General features: G+C 45.8%; 5 protein-coding genes across 5 annotated transcripts; 2 read left to right on the plus strand and 3 right to left on the minus strand.

Annotated features, from left to right (window-relative positions):
- Positions 1–863: 863 nt before the first annotated feature.
- On the plus strand, positions 864–1913 carry HD556DRAFT_1314851 (uncharacterized protein; the record flags this gene model as incomplete). Its single annotated transcript, XM_041301020.1, has 4 exons — positions 864–916; positions 1241–1438; positions 1632–1762; positions 1819–1913. The coding sequence occupies 4 exons, from the start codon at positions 864–866 to the stop codon at positions 1911–1913; spliced, it is 477 nt and encodes a 158-aa protein (XP_041152213.1).
- Positions 1914–3207: 1294 nt separating this feature from the next.
- On the minus strand, positions 3208–5281 carry HD556DRAFT_204240 (uncharacterized protein). The gene is made up of 14 exons (XM_041309893.1): positions 5204–5281; positions 5017–5147; positions 4934–4966; positions 4864–4883; positions 4797–4811; positions 4699–4737; positions 4607–4635; positions 4536–4549; positions 4451–4486; positions 4233–4292; positions 4040–4174; positions 3751–3940; positions 3642–3693; positions 3208–3585 (listed from the first exon to the last, which is right to left on the minus strand). The coding sequence occupies exons 2-14, from the start codon at positions 5087–5089 to the stop codon at positions 3382–3384; spliced, it is 900 nt and encodes a 299-aa protein (XP_041152214.1). The 5' UTR covers positions 5090–5147; positions 5204–5281; the 3' UTR covers positions 3208–3381.
- A 2364-nt stretch (positions 5282–7645) lies between these two features.
- On the minus strand, positions 7646–9553 carry HD556DRAFT_1531904 (uncharacterized protein; the record flags this gene model as incomplete). Its single annotated transcript, XM_041309514.1, has 12 exons — positions 9278–9553; positions 9195–9227; positions 9125–9144; positions 9058–9072; positions 8960–8998; positions 8869–8897; positions 8798–8811; positions 8494–8553; positions 8303–8437; positions 8014–8251; positions 7905–7956; positions 7646–7849 (listed from the first exon to the last, which is right to left on the minus strand). Exons 1-12 carry the CDS (start codon positions 9348–9350, stop codon positions 7646–7648), a joined length of 912 nt encoding a protein of 303 aa, XP_041152215.1. The 5' UTR covers positions 9351–9553.
- Positions 9554–11264: 1711 nt separating this feature from the next.
- Positions 11265–12781, plus strand: HD556DRAFT_1314854 (uncharacterized protein; the record flags this gene model as incomplete). Its single annotated transcript, XM_041301021.1, has 9 exons — positions 11265–11307; positions 11336–11524; positions 11697–11756; positions 11853–12010; positions 12246–12326; positions 12408–12428; positions 12477–12579; positions 12634–12651; positions 12705–12781. 9 exons carry the CDS (start codon positions 11265–11267, stop codon positions 12779–12781), a joined length of 750 nt encoding a protein of 249 aa, XP_041152216.1.
- A 1019-nt stretch (positions 12782–13800) lies between these two features.
- HD556DRAFT_1531905 (uncharacterized protein) lies at positions 13801–15667 on the minus strand (the record flags this gene model as incomplete). The annotated part of the gene is made up of 13 exons (XM_041309515.1): positions 15592–15667; positions 15443–15541; positions 15360–15392; positions 15290–15309; positions 15223–15237; positions 15125–15163; positions 15033–15061; positions 14962–14975; positions 14651–14710; positions 14458–14592; positions 14169–14406; positions 14060–14111; positions 13801–14004 (listed from the first exon to the last, which is right to left on the minus strand). Exons 1-13 carry the CDS (start codon positions 15611–15613, stop codon positions 13801–13803), a joined length of 960 nt encoding a protein of 319 aa, XP_041152217.1. The 5' UTR covers positions 15614–15667.
- Between the last annotated feature and the right edge of the window lie 2597 nt (positions 15668–18264).

The following is an 18264-nucleotide window of genomic DNA, read 5'->3' on the forward strand; positions in this document are numbered from 1 at the left end:
GCATGAAACAAGTATGTACACACTCTTTCGGCATCATGAGCTCGAGGCGTAACAGCCCCCAATTACTCTTATGGAGCAAGGGTCATTCTGCGGAACTCAGACAATACAATACAAAGCGCACCATGTTGAGTAGCTATACGACATGCATTGGGGGAAATTGCACTGCCAGGAAGCTAATTTCTACTTGATGGCATCGGGTTTCAGTAAACATGTAAGAGACTAAGATTGAAACCCATCGTTGCCGTGTAGGTCGGAGGTCCAGACGTCCAGACGTCCAGCACCAAACAGAGGTAAACGGGTCTCCTTCCCTAAATTTTAATCAAAGTCCGCAGCGCTACCTTCCTGAGTCGGCATTTGCGGAGTCAAAAGATGAACGTTGACGTTCAACAAGCAATGCCGTCACACCTGTGCCAATTTCTTTTGTTACCTCGCTTGGCATCGGTCGACCGGTCATGTAAGACAAGGATCGACCTGCGCGTGAAGCTCGACGGATCGACAGGCCATCGAAACTAGAAGGAACGACTATCGTGAGTGAGGCCCAGTGAAAACTGACTATGACGGGAGGAGTCGTGGTGTGACGATAAGTGATTTTGTCAGCAGCTCGATAGAAAAACATATGAGAACATGATAAGACACGTAGTGAGCGAATCTGCACATTTCAATATATGCGGGGGCGGGTTTCCTCATGCACATAGGTGCTTTTTTAACGTAAAACATATTTGCGCATTTGAACGCATATACTCGTTCCCCTTGCCAGATGGTTGAAAATGTGCGCAAATATGCTCGAATAATATTAGGCACTGTAGCAATGGTGGTACAAAAGTGGTACAAAAAAGCTCAAAAACACATAGCGGCTTGAAAACATGACACGCGCGGACAACGGCTCGAAAGCACTCGAAAACATTGTAGGAAATGTGTATGTCGGATCGTGCTGAATCTAATAGAGACATCCTTCGGAGACAGATTTAGTCCATGTATCAGAAGCGACCTAGTAGATGAGACTTACCTTACGGGAGATTCACTAGTAGAGTTGGCTGTCGCAAACTGCTTGCCCCCCGAGGTCCAGAACATCCAAGAATCGTTGGTAACCTGTTGCAAGCGAACGGTTAAAACAACGTCAACAAACAAAAAAGGTCACGCAACAATAGAGTGGCCTCAGTTTTATATCATCCCGCTGTTCTAAACTCGTGTGGTCAGCGCAATCATACCGTCGGATAAGCGACATGTGAGACACTCACAGGGCAGAACCAGTGGAGGAGAATAGCGAGACCTTTAACTCGGAGGTGGGAATGTGGTGGGGAGGAAGAAGGGTGGGGAGAAAGAAGGGTGGGGAGAAAGAAGGGTGGGACAACAGAAATTTGGCCCCAACAATTTATGTTGCTTTGGGGTGCCGCACGACCTTCGTAGCTTGCACAAGTTGCAATGACATTGATGCAAAGTTTGTGTTTGCGATGTGCAGTTTGCGCTTTGCGATACGGAATTTGTGCTATTACATAGCTTGACACGAAGATGTTATGCAATGCGAACTTTGCAAAGCTAATAAATGACGAAAATATAAGAAATGAGCACACCTGGCACAGTACTAATACGGTAATTCACGTCTCAGCACATATAGACCTCTCCCGTCATAGTCAGTTTTCACTGGGAGTGAGGTACCGATTCCACGCAACAGATGCGACAGGGCCATTCTGTCACAAGCCATCTCAGCTTCCGTGGATCGTGCGCACTTCTTCTGCTTTCAGTATTCGCTACTCTGATCAAGGTATGTTTGCCAGAGTCTAAAATTTCATAATCGCCGTCTCACTGATACTTTTTCAGGTGCGCTCGGTGCCTTCTGTATTGAAGCCCTGATTTTCTTGCTTCCTTATATCACCTGTCTGGACTCGGCAGATCACAAGGATCCTGAACGTTGATCGATGCATGGTCTGGGTGGTCCGGGGAGTGGGGCACTTAGTACTCTTCACATAGTGAATGTGATCAACGTGTGTATCTTCAAAATTCAGATTGTCGTGGTCACTGTAGCGGTTGCTCAAGATCTCTCACAATTGAAGTTCTTTGCATACATGATGTGATTCACTCCATCATGGCTTCCCAGGTACGCCTTGAACCAGACATGTGCGAGTCTAATTCTCTTGATCTAGATAAATAAAAAACTTGGCATCCTGACAGAATCGGCGATCCAATTCCCGATCACATTCGTGTCGCAACTTGACCATTCTAGGCCATCCTTCTTTCATCCGATCGTGCTTCCATTCAGTGTATATGGCTTCACGATTCGCTGCAGTATCTATATGTCCGGACAGTGGAACACCAACGCGCAGAATCATTAATCAGTGGTCAAGGCACTTTTACTGATCCTCGTTATATAACCCTTTTCACCCCCTACTAACCTTCAAAGTTTCACCAGCCTCACGAGCACGCTGGCATAGCTTTGTTCCTTCATTCCTACCCGTCATTTTCGATCGGATAATCCCCGCCCATATGCACCCACGCTGATCTGAGCATTCCAATATCGGACTCTGCACCCCCCAAAAATTAGCACAGGCATATGCATTAGAGACAGCTTATTTAGGGCATCTGTTTTTGACCAGCTGTAAGTTGTTTACTACTCTCGACGACATATGATAGACCCACCATAGATGCAACAGGAAACATCACGATACCTTCAACGAATATCTTCGAATCTTTTGTTTTCTTCGTTTCCCGCATTATAACAGTATACGTATTCAAGTGACCATTTACTTGCCCTATGTAGGAGCGACAGTGATCCATGTTAACGGGTGTATGTGTATGTATGTGTGTATGCATGACTATATTTCGTTCGCTGCTGTACCCTAATGCTTCATTAGTAGTTTGATAGGTACGTTCAGGCCTTCTTGCTTGAACCCCCGACGTTCTGATTCTCCACTCCCCACTCAGCAGTCCCCATGTCCTTGTCAGGCTCATTCGCGATAGAGACGTCCAGTCGAGCCACGAGTCTACGCGATTCATTCCTTTCATTCTCCGTGGGCCATCGCATGGAGGAAATTGCATTTGAGTACCAGTGAGTCATCTGCCAACTGGCTCCACGATTCGCAGTCACATCTTCATCATCGGGAACTCCAGAAATGCGCAGAATCAGCTGTCAAGGTATATTCACTAATTCTCGTTGTATTCAACATCGGCCATCAAGGACCAGGTTGGTTACTGCACGTTTCGGATAACTTCGCCTTGCCACTTGGTTCAAGTTCATGTACTTCGTTCTAGTAGTGATATGTACAACAATAAATAGTTTTGCCTAGACCTTTTGAATATACTTCGAAACACCATACGTTAAATAAATACCACGACTGATCGTCGACCAAATTTCTCCTCACTGCAGACCACTCGGCAAGCATTTCCCTACACAGTACTGCTAGTTAATACATGTACACGCTCCTGGAAAACAATCGAAATCAGGCCAGTTTCCGCATCAGAGTGTGCCACGAGTTTGACGTGGTATTCTCGAACGCTAAGAATGAGGCGTGGTCCCAGCACAAACATCTGCACGACCGATAAAATTTGAACAGCACCTTGGAGTATCCAAACTCCAATAGACATCGAATTCTAACAGAAATGGTGAGCAGTGGTTGCACGTAGATATCAGCAACAGGTCAGCGCACCAAGATTTCTGGAGAGAGAGCAACAAGCTGGAGGCAAGAGACACTAACAAAGCTAACATGTGCGGAACTTAAGCGGAAAAATACAACCCCATTCACATTACAAGCTCACCTTGCAAAATAAAGAACATGAGATTGTATCAGCACTGTGAAACAGTCCCCCATAGTCGATCCTGTCGATGGGCCGAGTCCTCGCAGCTCACGGAAGTGCTTCACAGCAATCCAGACTGAAAGACACAGTATGAGGACCTCCCAAACAGTGTTGAGAATCCAAACCATTGAAAACAGAAGCTGCTCGTTGCCTGCATATTCATAACCGCACATATGTATGTCAGAGAGTATCAACTCCTCTGGTGTTTGTCCAATGAGCTGTGTTCTTTACGTCAACAAGTAAAGCTCACCCTCTACAGCATACTTGAGGTCTATCGCCGAGATCACTCCGCAGGCAATGTTAACAGCCAGAAACACAACAACAAGGAAGATGAGTATCGCTCTAGATCCCTGATACATGGCATGCAACCGAGCAATCATGATGACTTGCATCGTGTGTAAGTCAGGTCAACATCACAGAAGTATTGCACCTGGGTGACTCACCGCCCAACATGGCAGTCAAGGTCACAATTGTCCCATTTACCGCGTAGTACATGATAGCGCCTAAAACTCCCAATTAGTGAACACCCTTGCACTGGTAGCAAAGACTCCGACTTACACCTATCGGGTCATTACGTTGAGCCGAGTCCAATGGTTAGAATCTCACTCACCCCTACATATGAGCGTGTTGATTAGATGGGAATGAGACGGTTTCAGAATACTCACTGCATCTGTTAGCGGTACCGATGGCATAGTTTCTGTGTCCCGGTGGTCAGAAAAAGGTAACACAGTGCATATGAGACGTACCCAGGACATTGACACTGGTTGTCAGAGATGAGCTATCAGCACAGTGCAAAGTTGTGGGTTTCGACACATACACAGAAAATGGTATTCCAATATAGCGTATCTAGATCATTTTGGAGTCAGCACAAGGTGCCCACCACGCTAAAGCACAACAGGAGGTACAAACAATCAAATACAGCACGGTCATGAGAGACCAGCGTTGTCTCTGTCGCGAATTCATTGCATGCTCTTGTTTTCTTCTGATACGGAACTCTTGTCACTCACCCAGATGAGTTCAATCTATGGCACCATTCTTAGCGAGTTGGTTGCTCCGGCGATAACATCAACGTACCTCTCGTCCAAGTGTTAGGGCTGGAAATATTATGAGAATAGCAGTGGTTTTCGAACACAGTCCTGCTTACCCCAATCGTATACCACCACAACACCAGCAGCAACTACGAAACTGCATGTCAACGTTAGATCAGGACATCCTAAAGCTACGAACTTGTCCAATAGGTGAAAAAAATGTTGAAATTGATTGTCGGCCACGAACTGGGACCATTTGAGACATAGGTCATGTTCGAGGGATGGGTGAGCGAGTGGGAAATGTCAGTGGTGTATGACGATAGCGTCGTGCTAGATATACCACCGTTCAGCGCTTGTATCACCAAAATCAGCATGATGGAGCTCACGCCTCAAGAGCCCAGATCGGGTGAAAGGGGCCTACTTCAACACCAGGAAAGTTCCAGTCGTTGGTGATGTCGACAACTTATTTCCAACACAGTGTTTTGCGTCGGTTTGCAGCGAGCTTGCAAAAATTGAAGAGTTTCCTGTGAAATCATGTAGTCATCGATCTAACACAGGTTAAAGTGTGATATGCGTGAAACAAGTATGTACACACTCTTCGGCATCGCTGGCTGAGCCCGAGGCGTAACAGCCCTCCAATTACTCTTATGGAACAAGGGTCATTCTGCGGAACTCAGACAATAAACCGTGACAGAGTGGGTCGAATATATCTAACCTCATCTGTCGCCTGGTACGCTCGAATCATTGGGCTATAATGATCATATTAGAATGATGAACAGAGAGATGGTAAACATAAAGCGAACCCGATGCAAAGCTCACTACGTTCAATGCATCATCCACTTGATGTCGTGGTGATCTATCGTACTGCCAGATACATCCTATTCGTGATCGATATATGCTGAAAATTTCCCAAGGGAGACGATAAGCAACGCGCCAGAAGCCAGGTTTCTGACTGTACAGGCTCATCTCGATGGCATCAAGTTTCAGTAAACTTCTATCCTCTTAGAGTGAGACCCACCGTTCCCGTGTAGGTCCATCCTGCGTTGGCACAGATCAGTGCCATCCAGATGAAAGCTATGATAAAGTTACCTGTGGCAACACCAAATTACGGCGACGAGTTAAGGCTTGAGAATTGCTGTCGATGGAGAAACGGAAACAAAGGTCGAAGTTCGAAGGCTCTTTGAAGGTTGTAGGATGTGTAGGGGCTCTAGTTGTTATAAATACAAAACAGTCGCGGTGATTTGCAAACAAAAGTCCAGAGAAGATCTCAGCGTTTTGAGGCAGGATGCTGAAGATGCACACGATATTGGGTATAATGAATTAATAATACAAGGGTTTGCATTCGCACACCAAACATAATATGAAAGAGGCGTCTCCATGTTGTTCGGTGCGGCCTTGTGTAAATTTAAAGCCCGCGGCGCTGCCTTCGTCGTTTGCAAGAAATGAAGTTTGAACTGCTTACAGCTCTGCAGGCAACGGGCTGAAAGGCCGTTCCGGGACTAGTACTCACATCTTTACCACTCCCTCTTGTTGCATCGGTTATGGAAGACGAGAATTGACCTGTGCGTGAAGTTCGTCGGACAATGTCTGATAATGCCCGTTGGCATGTACCCAGATGTACCCGCGCTGACTCGGATCTGCGCATTCCAATATCAGACGGACTCTGCACCCAAAAAATTTGTCATTGTCATTGGAGAGCCGAGACGGCTTATTTAGGGCGTCTAGTTTTAGCTAGTTGTAAGTTGTTTACTTCATTCCACGACATATGCTAGGCTCACCATCGATACAACAGCGCTCATGTGTCCGCCGTCCCGGAGCATTGATAGAATTGCTCAATTGTCGATTTGCGTCTGGACCTAGGCTTTACACCGACCCCGCCTGAAAATGATGCGCCCATCTATCGATCAAACCACGTAGTATTTCAATGCTCAAGGTAAGCATTTCCATGGGCTTTCGTCAAGCATATGCTCTTACTACCTGCAACACACTTGTGTTCCTCTCGTAATCCACCTACATGAACAGCCCAGATGGATGGTGACTAACACATATCCCAATCTCGCCTTCGATACACCTCGTACGTGTCTCCATCGATAATATGCTATCAGACTCTTCATTTACCAAGTGATCATTTGCTTGCCTAGGACTGTGATCCATGTCAACGGTGTGTATGCGTGTATGCATGTCTGTCTTGTTCGGTGCTTCACTCTGGTGGTTGTGCTTAGCGAGGGCTGCAACAAAATATCGCAGTCGATCGCCACGCTTGAGGCCTGCTGACATTTTATGATTTTCCACTCTCCACTCAGCGGACCCCGTCATGCTCATTCGCAAGAAAGACGTGCAATCAAACCATCAGTGTACGCAATTCATTCCTTTCATTCTCCTTGGCCCATCGGATGGAGGAAATCGCATCTGAGCACTAATGAGTTACGTGCAGTCAAGCCATGAGTCTACGCGATTCATTCATTTCATTCCCCATGGCCCATCAGATGGAGGAAATTACATCTGAGCACTAATGGGTTATCAGCTATCTGGCTTCACGAGTCGCAGTATCTATATGTCCGGACAGTGGAACACAAACACGCAGAATCAGCAGTCAAGGTACCTTTACTGATTCTCGTTGTATTTCAACTAAGGACCGGATTGGTTACTAGACGTTCCGGGTAATTTGCCCTTACCACCTGGTTCAAGCGCGGGTACTTCATTCCAGTAGCGATACAACAAGAAATAGCTTTGCCTAAACCTTTCAAATATACCATATGTTAAATAAATACCACGACGGATCCTCCACCAAATTTCTCCTCACTGCAGACCACTCGGCAAGCATTTCTCTACACAGTACTGCTAGTTGATACATGTACACGCTCCTGGAAGACAATCGAATTCATGCTAGTTTCTGCGTCGGAATATGCCACGAGTTTGGCATTGTATTCTCGAACGCTGAGGATGAGGCGTGGTCCCAGTAAAAACATCTGCACGATCGATAAAATTTCACGAGCACCTTCGAGTGTCTCAGTTCCAATAGAATCTGGATTCTACAAAAATGATGAGCAGTGGTTGCACGCAGATATCAGCAACAGGTCAACGCACCGAGAGTTCTGCAGAGAGAATACCAAGCTGGAAGCAAGAGACACCAACAAAGCTAACATGTACGGAACTTGAGCAGAAAAATATAACCGCGTTCACATTACAAGCTCACCTTGCAAAATAAAGAACATGAGATTGTATAAGCACTCTGAAACAGTCCCCGATGGTCGATCCTGTCGATGGGCCGAGTCGTCGCTGGCCACGGAAGTGTTTCACAGCAATCCAGACTGAAAGACACAGTGCGAGGACCTCCCAAACAGTGTTGAGGATCCAAACCATTGAAAACAGAAGCCGCTCGTTCCATTCAGGTTCAAAACCGCACATATGGATGCCAGAGAGTATCAGCTCCTCTGGTGTTTGTCCAATGAGCCGCGTTCTTCAAGTCAACAAGTAAAGCTTACCCCCTACAATATCGTCGAGTCCTATTACCGCGATCACTCCGCAGGTGATGTTTACAGCCAGGAAGATAATAACAAGGAACATAAGCATCGTTCTAGATCCCTGGTACATGGCATACAACCGGGCAATCATGATGACTTGCATCGTGTGTCAGTCAGGTCAATATCAGAGGTATTGCACCTGGGTGACTCACCGCCCAACATGGCAGTCAAAGCCAAAATTGTCCCATTCAGTGCATAGTACGCGATAGTGCCTGAAACTCCTAATTAGTGAACGCCCTCGCACTAGAATCAAAGTGTCCGACTTACACCTATTGAGTCATCATGTTGAGCTAAGTTCAATGGTTGGAATCTCACTCACCCCTACATATGAGCGTATTGATTGGATGGGAATGAGATGGTCGCAGAATACTTACTGCATCTGTCAGCGATACCGATGTAATATTTTCTGTGTCCCGCGTGTCAGAAAAATGGAACAACAGTGCATATGGGACATACTCAGAACATTGACACTAGTTGTCAGAGATGAGCTATTAGCACAGTAAAAAGTTGTTGATCTTGACACATACACAGAAAATGGTATTCCAATATAGCGTATCTAGATCAATTTGGAGTCAGCGCAACTTGCCCACCACGCTAAAGCACAACATGAGTACGAACAATCAAATATAGCACAGTCATGAGAGACCATCGTTGTCTCTGCTGCGAATTAATTGCATGCTCTTTTTTTCTTTTGATACCGGACTCTTGCCACTCACCCAGATGAGTTCAATCTATGACACCATTCTTAGCGAGTTGGCTGCTCCGGCGATAACATCGACGTACCTCTTGTCCGAGTGTTAAGACTGGAAATACCATGAGAATATCAGCGATTTTCAGACACTGTCCTGCTTACCCCAATCGTATATCACCACCACGCCAGCAGCAACTGCGAAACTGCATGTCAACGTTAGATCTGGACATCCTAATACGACGAACTTGTCCAATAGCTGAAAAAAATAGTTGAACTGATATGTGGCCACGAACTGGGATCATTTGAGACGTAAGTCATGTTCGAGGGATGGGTGAGCGAGTGGGGAATGTCAGTGGTGTATAACGATAGCGTTCGTGCTAGATATACCACCGTTCAACGTTCAACGTTCAGCGCTCAGCCCTTGTATCGCCATAATCAGCGTGATGGAGATGGAAATTTGATTTCGCCTTAAGACCCTCGATCAAGTGGAAGGGTGCGAAATCAAACAAATTGAAGCCGGTAATGAAGTATGATTTCCAAATCAGTATTACGCACGGGACTACTTCAACACCAGGAAAGTTCCAGTCGTTCGTGATGTCGACAACTCATTTCCAACATGATTTTTTTTGCGTGTTTGCTGTGAGCTTGCAAAAATTGAAGAGTTCCCGTAGTCGTCGATCTAACACAGGTCAAAGTCTGATATGCGAGAAAAGAGTATTTACACACTCTTCGGCATCGCTGGCTGAGCCCGAGGCGTAACAGCCCTTTACATAATTACTCTTATGAAACCGGGGTCATTCTGCGGAACTCAGACAATAAACCGTGACAGAGTGGGTCGAATATATCTAACCTTATCCGTCGCCTGGTGCGCTCTCATCATTGGGGTACCATGATCATATCAGAATGATGAACAGAGATATGGTAAGCATGGAGCGAATCCGATGCAAAGTTCAATGCATCATGCACTTGATGTCATGGTGATGTATTGTACTGCCAGATGCATCCTGGTTCGTGATTGATATGTGTTGAAAATTTCCCAAGGGAGACAATAGACGCGCCAGAAGCCTGATTTCTGATTGTACAGGCTCATCTTGATGGCATCGTGTTTCAGTAAACTCCTATCCTGTAAGAGTGAGACCCATCGTTCCCGTGTAGCTCCATTCAGTGTTAAATATATGAAAGTGATGATATAGTTATCTGTGGCAACACCAAATTACGGCGACGAACGAAGGCTTGAGATTTGCTATCGACGAAGAAACGGAAACAAGGTTCGAAAATAACTTGTCGGAGGGTCGAGGGTCGAAGTTCGAAGGTGCTTTGACGGTTGTGGAAAATAGTCGTGGTGCTTTGCAAACAAACAATTTGTAACAAATCACGAATCACAGCTTGATCGACGCACCGAATAGACAGTTGGAGGCAAGGAAATAGAGTGGTGATAGGATAGCTGGCCAAGACACCTGGCAGGGCCAATTTCGCTGTGGTCGCAGGTGCACGGAGACTTGTTTGCTGAAGTATGTTGGTCGCCGTCTATGTTCAGTGAAGGCACCAAAAGCACTGCTGGTTATGCCCGTAGTCCAGGGAAGAACTGACCATTTTGAGGCAGGAGGCTGGCAAAGACGCAAATGATACTGGGCACAATAAATCAATAATACATGGGTTTGCATTCGCGCACCAAACATAATACGAAAGAGCCTCGCGGGTGTTCGGTGCGGCCAACGTTGAGCTTAAATTTAAAGCCCGCAGGCCCACCTTCGAAGCTTCAGCGTTTGCGGAGTCAAAAAATGAACCAAAGAATTGTGCTTACAGCTTTGCAAGCAACAGGCTGAAAGGCCGTTCCGGAACTCACATCTGTACCACTCCCTCTTGTTGCTAATCGGTTATGGAAGACGATGATTGACCTGCGTGTGCGCCGTGAAGTCCGTCGGACAATATCCGATAATGCCCATTGATTGATGCACCTGCGCTGACTCGGATCTGCGAGTTCCAATATCGGACGGACTCTGCACCCCCCAAAAATTGGTATTTGGCAGTGGCATTGGAGACGGCTTATTTAGGGCGTCTAGTTTTAAGTTGTAAGTTGTTTACTCCATTCCACTCCTCTCGACGACATATGCTAGGCTCACCATCGATACAACAGCGCTCATGCGTCCGCCGTCCTCGAGTATTGATAGAGTTGCTTAATTATTGATTTGCGTCTAGACCTAGGCTTTACACCGACCCCACCTGAGAACGATGCGCCCAACTATCGATCAAACCACGTATTTCAATGCTCAAGGTAAGCATTTCCATGGGCTTTCGTCTAGGATATGCTCTTACTACCTGGAACACACTTATTTTCCTCTCGTTATCCACCTACATGGACAGCCCAGAGGATGGCGATATCCATGAAGAACCATTGCTTTATCAGCCATCTCGACTTCCGCAAATCTTCGTTCTCATTTTCAAAAACAGAATTCCCCCCTCGTACACCATTCGCCCGAGTCTACTCACTGGTACAGATGTATGAACGAGACCGTTGCGAGACCAGCTGTCTGAACCGACATGCTAATCGGGGTGACAGTGATCAATGACGATGGTGTCAACAGTTAGGTCTGTGTCATAATCATAATCTGGTTCAATGCCTCGCGCTGATAGATGTTCTGCTTTCTCTATGGGTATCAACAGATCACAAGGACCTGTATACAAACCTAGTGCACGATTCTACGATCACTGACACTTCGTTTTGTTCGTTGTTTGTGCTCAGACAGACGATAATTAGGAATTTGTCATTCCCGGGCTATCAGCTGCCTGAGCTCAGACACGCTGCTTTCATTTCCCTAGCTCACGGAACTCTCGCATCGTATTCCACATGTCTGACCCAGATGGGTATTTGTAAAAGAGGACAGCATGGAAGTAGGATGGATGTGTTATTAGCTATCTACACTTTTACAATCACTATCGCTTCTCACATTTCTCGTTCTCAGACAGTTGGTGCATTAGTAATACTTTTTCAGGTGTTTTTTACTTCCTGCTCAGGAGTCAGCACACCTCATCTCCTTGCCATGCGGATCCGTAATAGAGATGATTACTCGAGGTGTAAGCCCCTTAATATCATGATACTCCACATTGTTGAATCGTGCTCGAAGCCTGTCGTTGTCGACGACATGACTTGTTCACACAGTGGTCAGCTTTAAGTTGGTTCAATCACATGATCGATGCTCGTCTCATCTCCAGATAATCGACACCCTACTTCCGCCTTCATGCACGATTCCGTACTTCCTCTCCGCCCAGATGGAGGATAATGAAGACGTCCAGGTATTCCAGCTGATCTGACAAATTATCAGCCATTTGTGGCTTCATAACTCGCTCAAGTTGCTTTTCTTGGGTACATCATAGAGCCAGTACGATCTGATCAAAGTATGTATGTCAGAATACCATGGTAGGCACCTTAATGATAATTCCCAGGTGCGCTCGATGCCTTTCGACTTGAACTCCAAATTTCTTTCCTACTCAACACTTGTTATCTCCTTACAACGCACAATCATTCAGGACAGCATATACTCACCCCGTAAGTCTCTTTTTAAACTATCATGTTAAACATGGTTCAATCATGCTTGAACAGATGTCAATCAGCCATATAGTGCGTAGCTCCACTCTTCACGCACCATTCGTTACAACTTCTTTGCCTCCCAGTGGATGATATTGGGTCGGCATTCGTCTGGCCCTGGGCGTTCAGCTGTCCGAACTCAGACACATCACCTCTACTCTAGCTCTAGCGTTATTGGTGTATGTTTCATGGTCCAATTTTATTGATGTTTGTCTGTAAGTCAACGACCGAAGAGGTCCGTTCCAATATTCGCGATCCTACATTCATTGAGTCGAAAGGGCTCGACTCATGGGTAGACCTTGTGGAGAAGAGCTATCAGCGAGACCATCATTGCTTCCTATACACGCCTTGTACCAAATATGTATGTTCAGTCAATTCGATCGATCTAAATAAAAAACGGAATAACAAAATCAGTGATCTAATTCCCAATATCGGTTTTCGTTCTTGTTGTCGTCCTAATGTGCGTCTTCCAGGATTTGTGTCATTTAATGCCTTATCTAGCTCGGTGTCTATTCATCTAGGGCATCCTTTTTTCATCCATGGTGCTTCTATTTTCGAATTCAGTGCGGGGCTTTATCGCGGGTTGTTCATGATCGAACACGTATCATAATCCCGCCATCCTCGCGTCTCCATCGCAGTCGATGCCTCATCAGTAGTTTGATAGGTACGCTTGACGTCCTCTGACCTGAACCTCCGATTTTCTTATTCTCCACTCATCACTCAGCAGACCCCATATGCTTGTCATGCTCATTCGCGAGAGAGACGTACAGTCAAGCCATGAGTCTACGCGATTCATTCATTTCATTCTCCATGGCCCATCGCATGGAGGAAATCGCATCTGAGCACCGATCAGTTATCAGCTATCTGACTTCATGATTCGCAGCATCTATATGTTCAGACAGTAGACACCAACGCGCAGAATCAGAATCAGCTGTCACGGCACATTCACTGATTCCCGTTGTATTTTAACATCGGCCATCAAGGTTACTTGCTAGTCGTTTCGAATAATTTCAGCTTACCACTTGGTTCAAGCGCGGGTACTTCGTTCCAGTAGTGATACAACAAGAAATAGGTTTGCCTGGACTTTTTAAATATACTTTGAAACACCATAGGTTAAATAAATACCACGACGGATCCTCCACCAAATTTCTCCTCCCTGCAGACCACTCGGCAAGCATTTCCCTATACAGTACTGCTAGTTGATACATGTACACGCTCATGGAAGACAATCGAATGCATGCTAGTTTCTGCGTCGGAGTATGCCACGAGTTTGGCATTGTATTCTCGAATGCTGAGGATGAGGCGTGGTCCCAGCACAAACATCTGCACGACCAATAAAATTTGAACAGCACCATGGAGTATCTGAGCTCCAATAGAATTAGAATTCTATAGAACTGATGAGCAGTTGGTACACGCAGATATTAGCAACAGGTCAGCGCACCAAGAGCTCTGGAGAGAGAGCAGCAAGCTGGAGGCAAGAGACACCAACAAAGCTAACATGTGCGGAACTTGAGCAGAAAAATATAACCGCATTGACATCACAAGCTCACCTTGCAAAATAAAGAACGTGAGATTGTATCAGCACTCTGAAACAGTCCCCGATGGTCGATCCTGTCGATGGGCTGAGTCGTCGCTGGTCACGGAAGTGTTTCACAGCAATCCAAACTGAAAGACACAGTGCGAGGACCTCCCAAACAATGTTGAGGATCCAAACCGTTGAATACGAAATCTGGTGGTTCGCTCCATCTACATAATAGCATATATACGTGCCAGAGAGTATGAACTCCCCTGGTGTTTGCCCAATGAGCCGTGGTCTTCAAGTCAACAAGTAAAGCTTACCCCATACAGAATGCTCGAGGTCTATTGCCAAGATCACTCCCCAGGTGATGATTACAGCCAGGAAGATAATAACAAGGAAGATAAGCATCTTTCTAGATCCATGATACATGGCATGCAACCGAGCAATCATGATGACTTGCATCGTGTGTCAGTCAGGTCAATATCACAGAGGTATTGCACCTGGGTGACTCACCGCCCAACATGGCAGTTACAACTAGATTCGTCACACTCTCTGTGTAGTACGTGATAGTGCCTAAAACTCCCAATTAGTGAATGCCCTCGCACTAGCATCAAAGACTCCGACTTACACCTATCGAGTCATTATGTTGAGCCAAGTTCAATGCTTGGAATCTCACTCACCCCTGCATATGAGCGTATTGATTGGAATCATTGGATAGGCATGAGATGGTCGCAGAGAACTTACTGCATCTGTCAGCGATACTGATGGCATAATTGCTGTGTCTCGCCGGTCAGAAAATGAAATATAGCGCATATGAGACATACGCAGAAGATTGGTACTAGTTGTCAGAGATGAGCGATTAGCACAGTCCAAAGTTATTGATCTCGATACATACACAGAAAACGGTATTCCAATATAGCGTATCTAGAACAGTTTGGAGTCAGCACAAGTTGCCCACCATGCTAAAGCACAATATGAGGTACGAACAGTCAAATACAGCACCGTCATGAAAGACCAGCGTTGTCTCTGTCGCGAATTCATTGCATGCTCTTGGTTTCTTCAGATATGGGACTCTTGTCACTCACCCAGATGAGTTCAATCTATGACACCATTCTTAGCGAGTTGGCTGCTCCGGCGATAACATCGACGTACCTCTTGTCCGAGTGTCAAGACTGGAAATATCATGAGAATATCAGCGATTTTCGAACATTGTCCTGCTCACCCCAATCGTATACCACCACGACGCCTGTGGCAACTGCGAAACTGCATGTCAAGATTAGATCTAGACATCTTGATGCGACAAACCTCCCCAATAGCTGACAAAAATATTTGAACTAATATACGGCCACCAACTTGGATCATTTGAGACGTTGGTCATGTTCGAGGGATGGGTGTAGGCAAGTGCTGTGGGGAAGGTTAGTGGTGTATAACGACAGCGTTCGTGTAAGATATACCACCGGTGCAGTTTGAGCTCATCACAGCACTGACAGGACGTACAGCCTCACAGTAAAATACTATTATAGTACTAGTCATGAGCGCTACTAGGCCTAAGTATTACTTCAACTCGTAATCCTAAAAGTACTTACATCCTAAGATTAGCACAGGTACTGTCGCGGCTTACAGCATCTTACAGGAATGCTAACAGGATCGGCGATCTGATTTCCAATAGACCTTCTGGATCAACACAGTTCGTGTTGTCGTCCCTTGTACAAAAGTGCGTTTCCCAGGATTCGTATCATCATTTCTGACAGTCGATGCTTTACCTAACCTGACATCTACTCTAGGCACATCACTGAATAGAAGGTAGCTCGCTATGACCTGATGTCGATTACATAACATCGTCTATCAAGGCGTGGGTGTACATAGCTCGACACCGCATTGTAAAGCTGAGGGCGCTTCCGGCAAATTATGTTTTACATTGTAGAACGCAAACTCTTAGACTGCACTTCTCTCATTCTATATCTATGACTTACAAGGGGCAAGTCATTTTGTCACAATTGAACCACGCACTAGCTGACAACATAAACATTAAGTAATATGACCAGAGCATTGGCTAGTCTCAGCAACGGCTGAAAAATATTTGGTGAGGATTACATATTTTCATCTATTGAGACATGTATTTGGATAGCTTGACATCACACGAGTAAAATTTTATCGACATTCTAGAATATGAACATTGAGACCGCACACTCTCATTTCACTATCAAGGGGAGATCACCATGTCGCAGGTGGACCATGCTTTTGCGAAAGGTACCAATCAGAATGCAGCATTAATCGAGCAAATATTTCTGACAAATGTTTGTAAAATCAGTACGGCTGCTAGGTGGCTTGCAAAAGAAGACTGTGTCCGTTTCCTCCGTACGTTGGATAACGATGGTGTTTCCTTCGAAACCAACATCTGTCTTATTTGTCGGCAAATTGAAAGAGTGATAGTTTGCGGAGAGTGCGAGTGAAGTGCGCAGAATGAGCTTGGATTGATCCTGGAGTGCAGGGTTATCCCGAAAGTTCGTTGCGCAGTTGCAGACTACGCGATCGAGTCTGACTAAGTGGATGCACAGTGTATAGATCAGAAATTACCATCGTCGTCGATATCATAGTCACTGAGACTTGTATCTTCCATACAATTGTCCTCGCTCTCCTCTTCGCTCTCCTCGCTCATGTCCTCACTCTCCTCCTCGCTCTCCTCGCTCTCCTCGTTCTCGTCCTGCTCATTCTCGTTCTCCTCGCTCTCCTCGTTCTCCTCGTTCTCCTCCTCCTCACTCTCGTTATCGTCCGCTAGTTCATCTTCCTCACGAGATTCGTCATCACTTGGGCTATCCACTTGCCAAGGACCATGTCCGACACCAGCACCAGTAAACCGAATGAACATATCACGATCCACAAAACTGCATGTTGAATGAGAATGAATTAAAAAATTGAGACGACGACTCACATGTTGATATAGTATGCAGTCCATGTGTCGTCCTCCATCCATGTGCATTGAGTTGATTTTTGCCGTTGTGCAGACTGGCGTACGCATCCATCTGCAAAAGCCGGGATCAAGTGTACCCCGCGAACCACTAATGCAGGATCGATGAAACCGAAAGCAGAGTCGTCTGTCTCGGGTACAAAAGCCACTTTTGGAAGACGAGCTGCCTTGATCCCTGACCGGTACCGCCGCACTGGATCGAACCATCTGACAAACAATATCTCCATCTGAGTTTTCTGTGGGCTTGCTCCGCTCGATCGTAAATCAAGTACGTTAACATGGAATATGCGCAGTACTCGAGCATACCAATACGGATGATTGGAGCGGGATTCAGAATCACCTGACAATACCATGATATCAGCGTGATTTCGAGGGTTAATCAAATCTTGCTGGGATTGTAGATCGTATGAAGTGTAGTTGACGCGTAGTGTATTGACAGAGAACAGAACGTTGTCACATATGACAACCTCATTTCGGTCATCGCCTGAGAATTAAATGAGGCCATCTTGCGCGTGCAAGCAACGTAATATATGGTCCTTGAGTTTTGGAATGAATTTCTTGTGAAAGTGGCTGAGTAGCTAATGCACGGAGACTCATGAGAACACACCTCAAATGCTGGATCGTTTTTGTTGTCCTGCAGTAGTTTGTGTATGTGTACAGGAGAATTGCGATGGTGGGATAGTTGGTGATGAAGGCGGGGATCCGGAGGTGGAATATTTTCAACGCAGACTGGGCCAAGAGACGAGGCTTTCTCTGCCTCTTGCATCTTCCGAAGTCGTCGTCGTCGTCGTTCGTGTTTTGAAAGCTGTTTGGCGGTATTCTGTTTGTTGGTGAACGGGTACAGTGCTTTGATGGCCCGATGAGCAAGTTCACCCTGCAATCCGTATCGAATTTAGATGCTCAAACTGATAACTAACCAGCACCCACTATCTGCGTTGTGAAAGAATCGGTCGTCCCAAAGAACTTGATAGACTGGACGTAATCTCCAAGAGCGTGGAACTTGTAGGTTTTCATGTTGAAAATTTTCTTCTTTGGAGAGGATGGCGGTGCGTCAGTAGTTCGGTGTTCCTTAAGTGCTTCGCGTCGATGCCGTGCAGCCTTTTCCTTTGGAAGTTCAGTAGTATCATAGTTATCGCAGATCTGACGACGGAACTTTCGT

Source organism: Suillus plorans (assembly GCF_016647745.1).
Source record: "Suillus plorans strain S12 chromosome Unknown HD556scaffold_131, whole genome shotgun sequence".
Classification (NCBI taxonomy): domain Eukaryota; kingdom Fungi; phylum Basidiomycota; class Agaricomycetes; order Boletales; family Suillaceae; genus Suillus; species Suillus plorans.

Coding starts and splice junctions, on each gene's coding strand:
- HD556DRAFT_204240 (XM_041309893.1), bottom strand. CDS start 5,089: ATGACCTATGTCTCAAATGGTCCCAGTTCGTGGCCGACAATCAATTTC. Junction 4,967..5,016: donor TTTTTTCACCTATTGGACAA/GTTCGTAGCTTT, acceptor GCAGTTTCGTAG/TTGCTGCTGGTGTTGTGGTG. Junction 4,636..4,698: donor TGACCGTGCTGTATTTGATT/GTTTGTACCTCC, acceptor AAAATGATCTAG/ATACGCTATATTGGAATACC.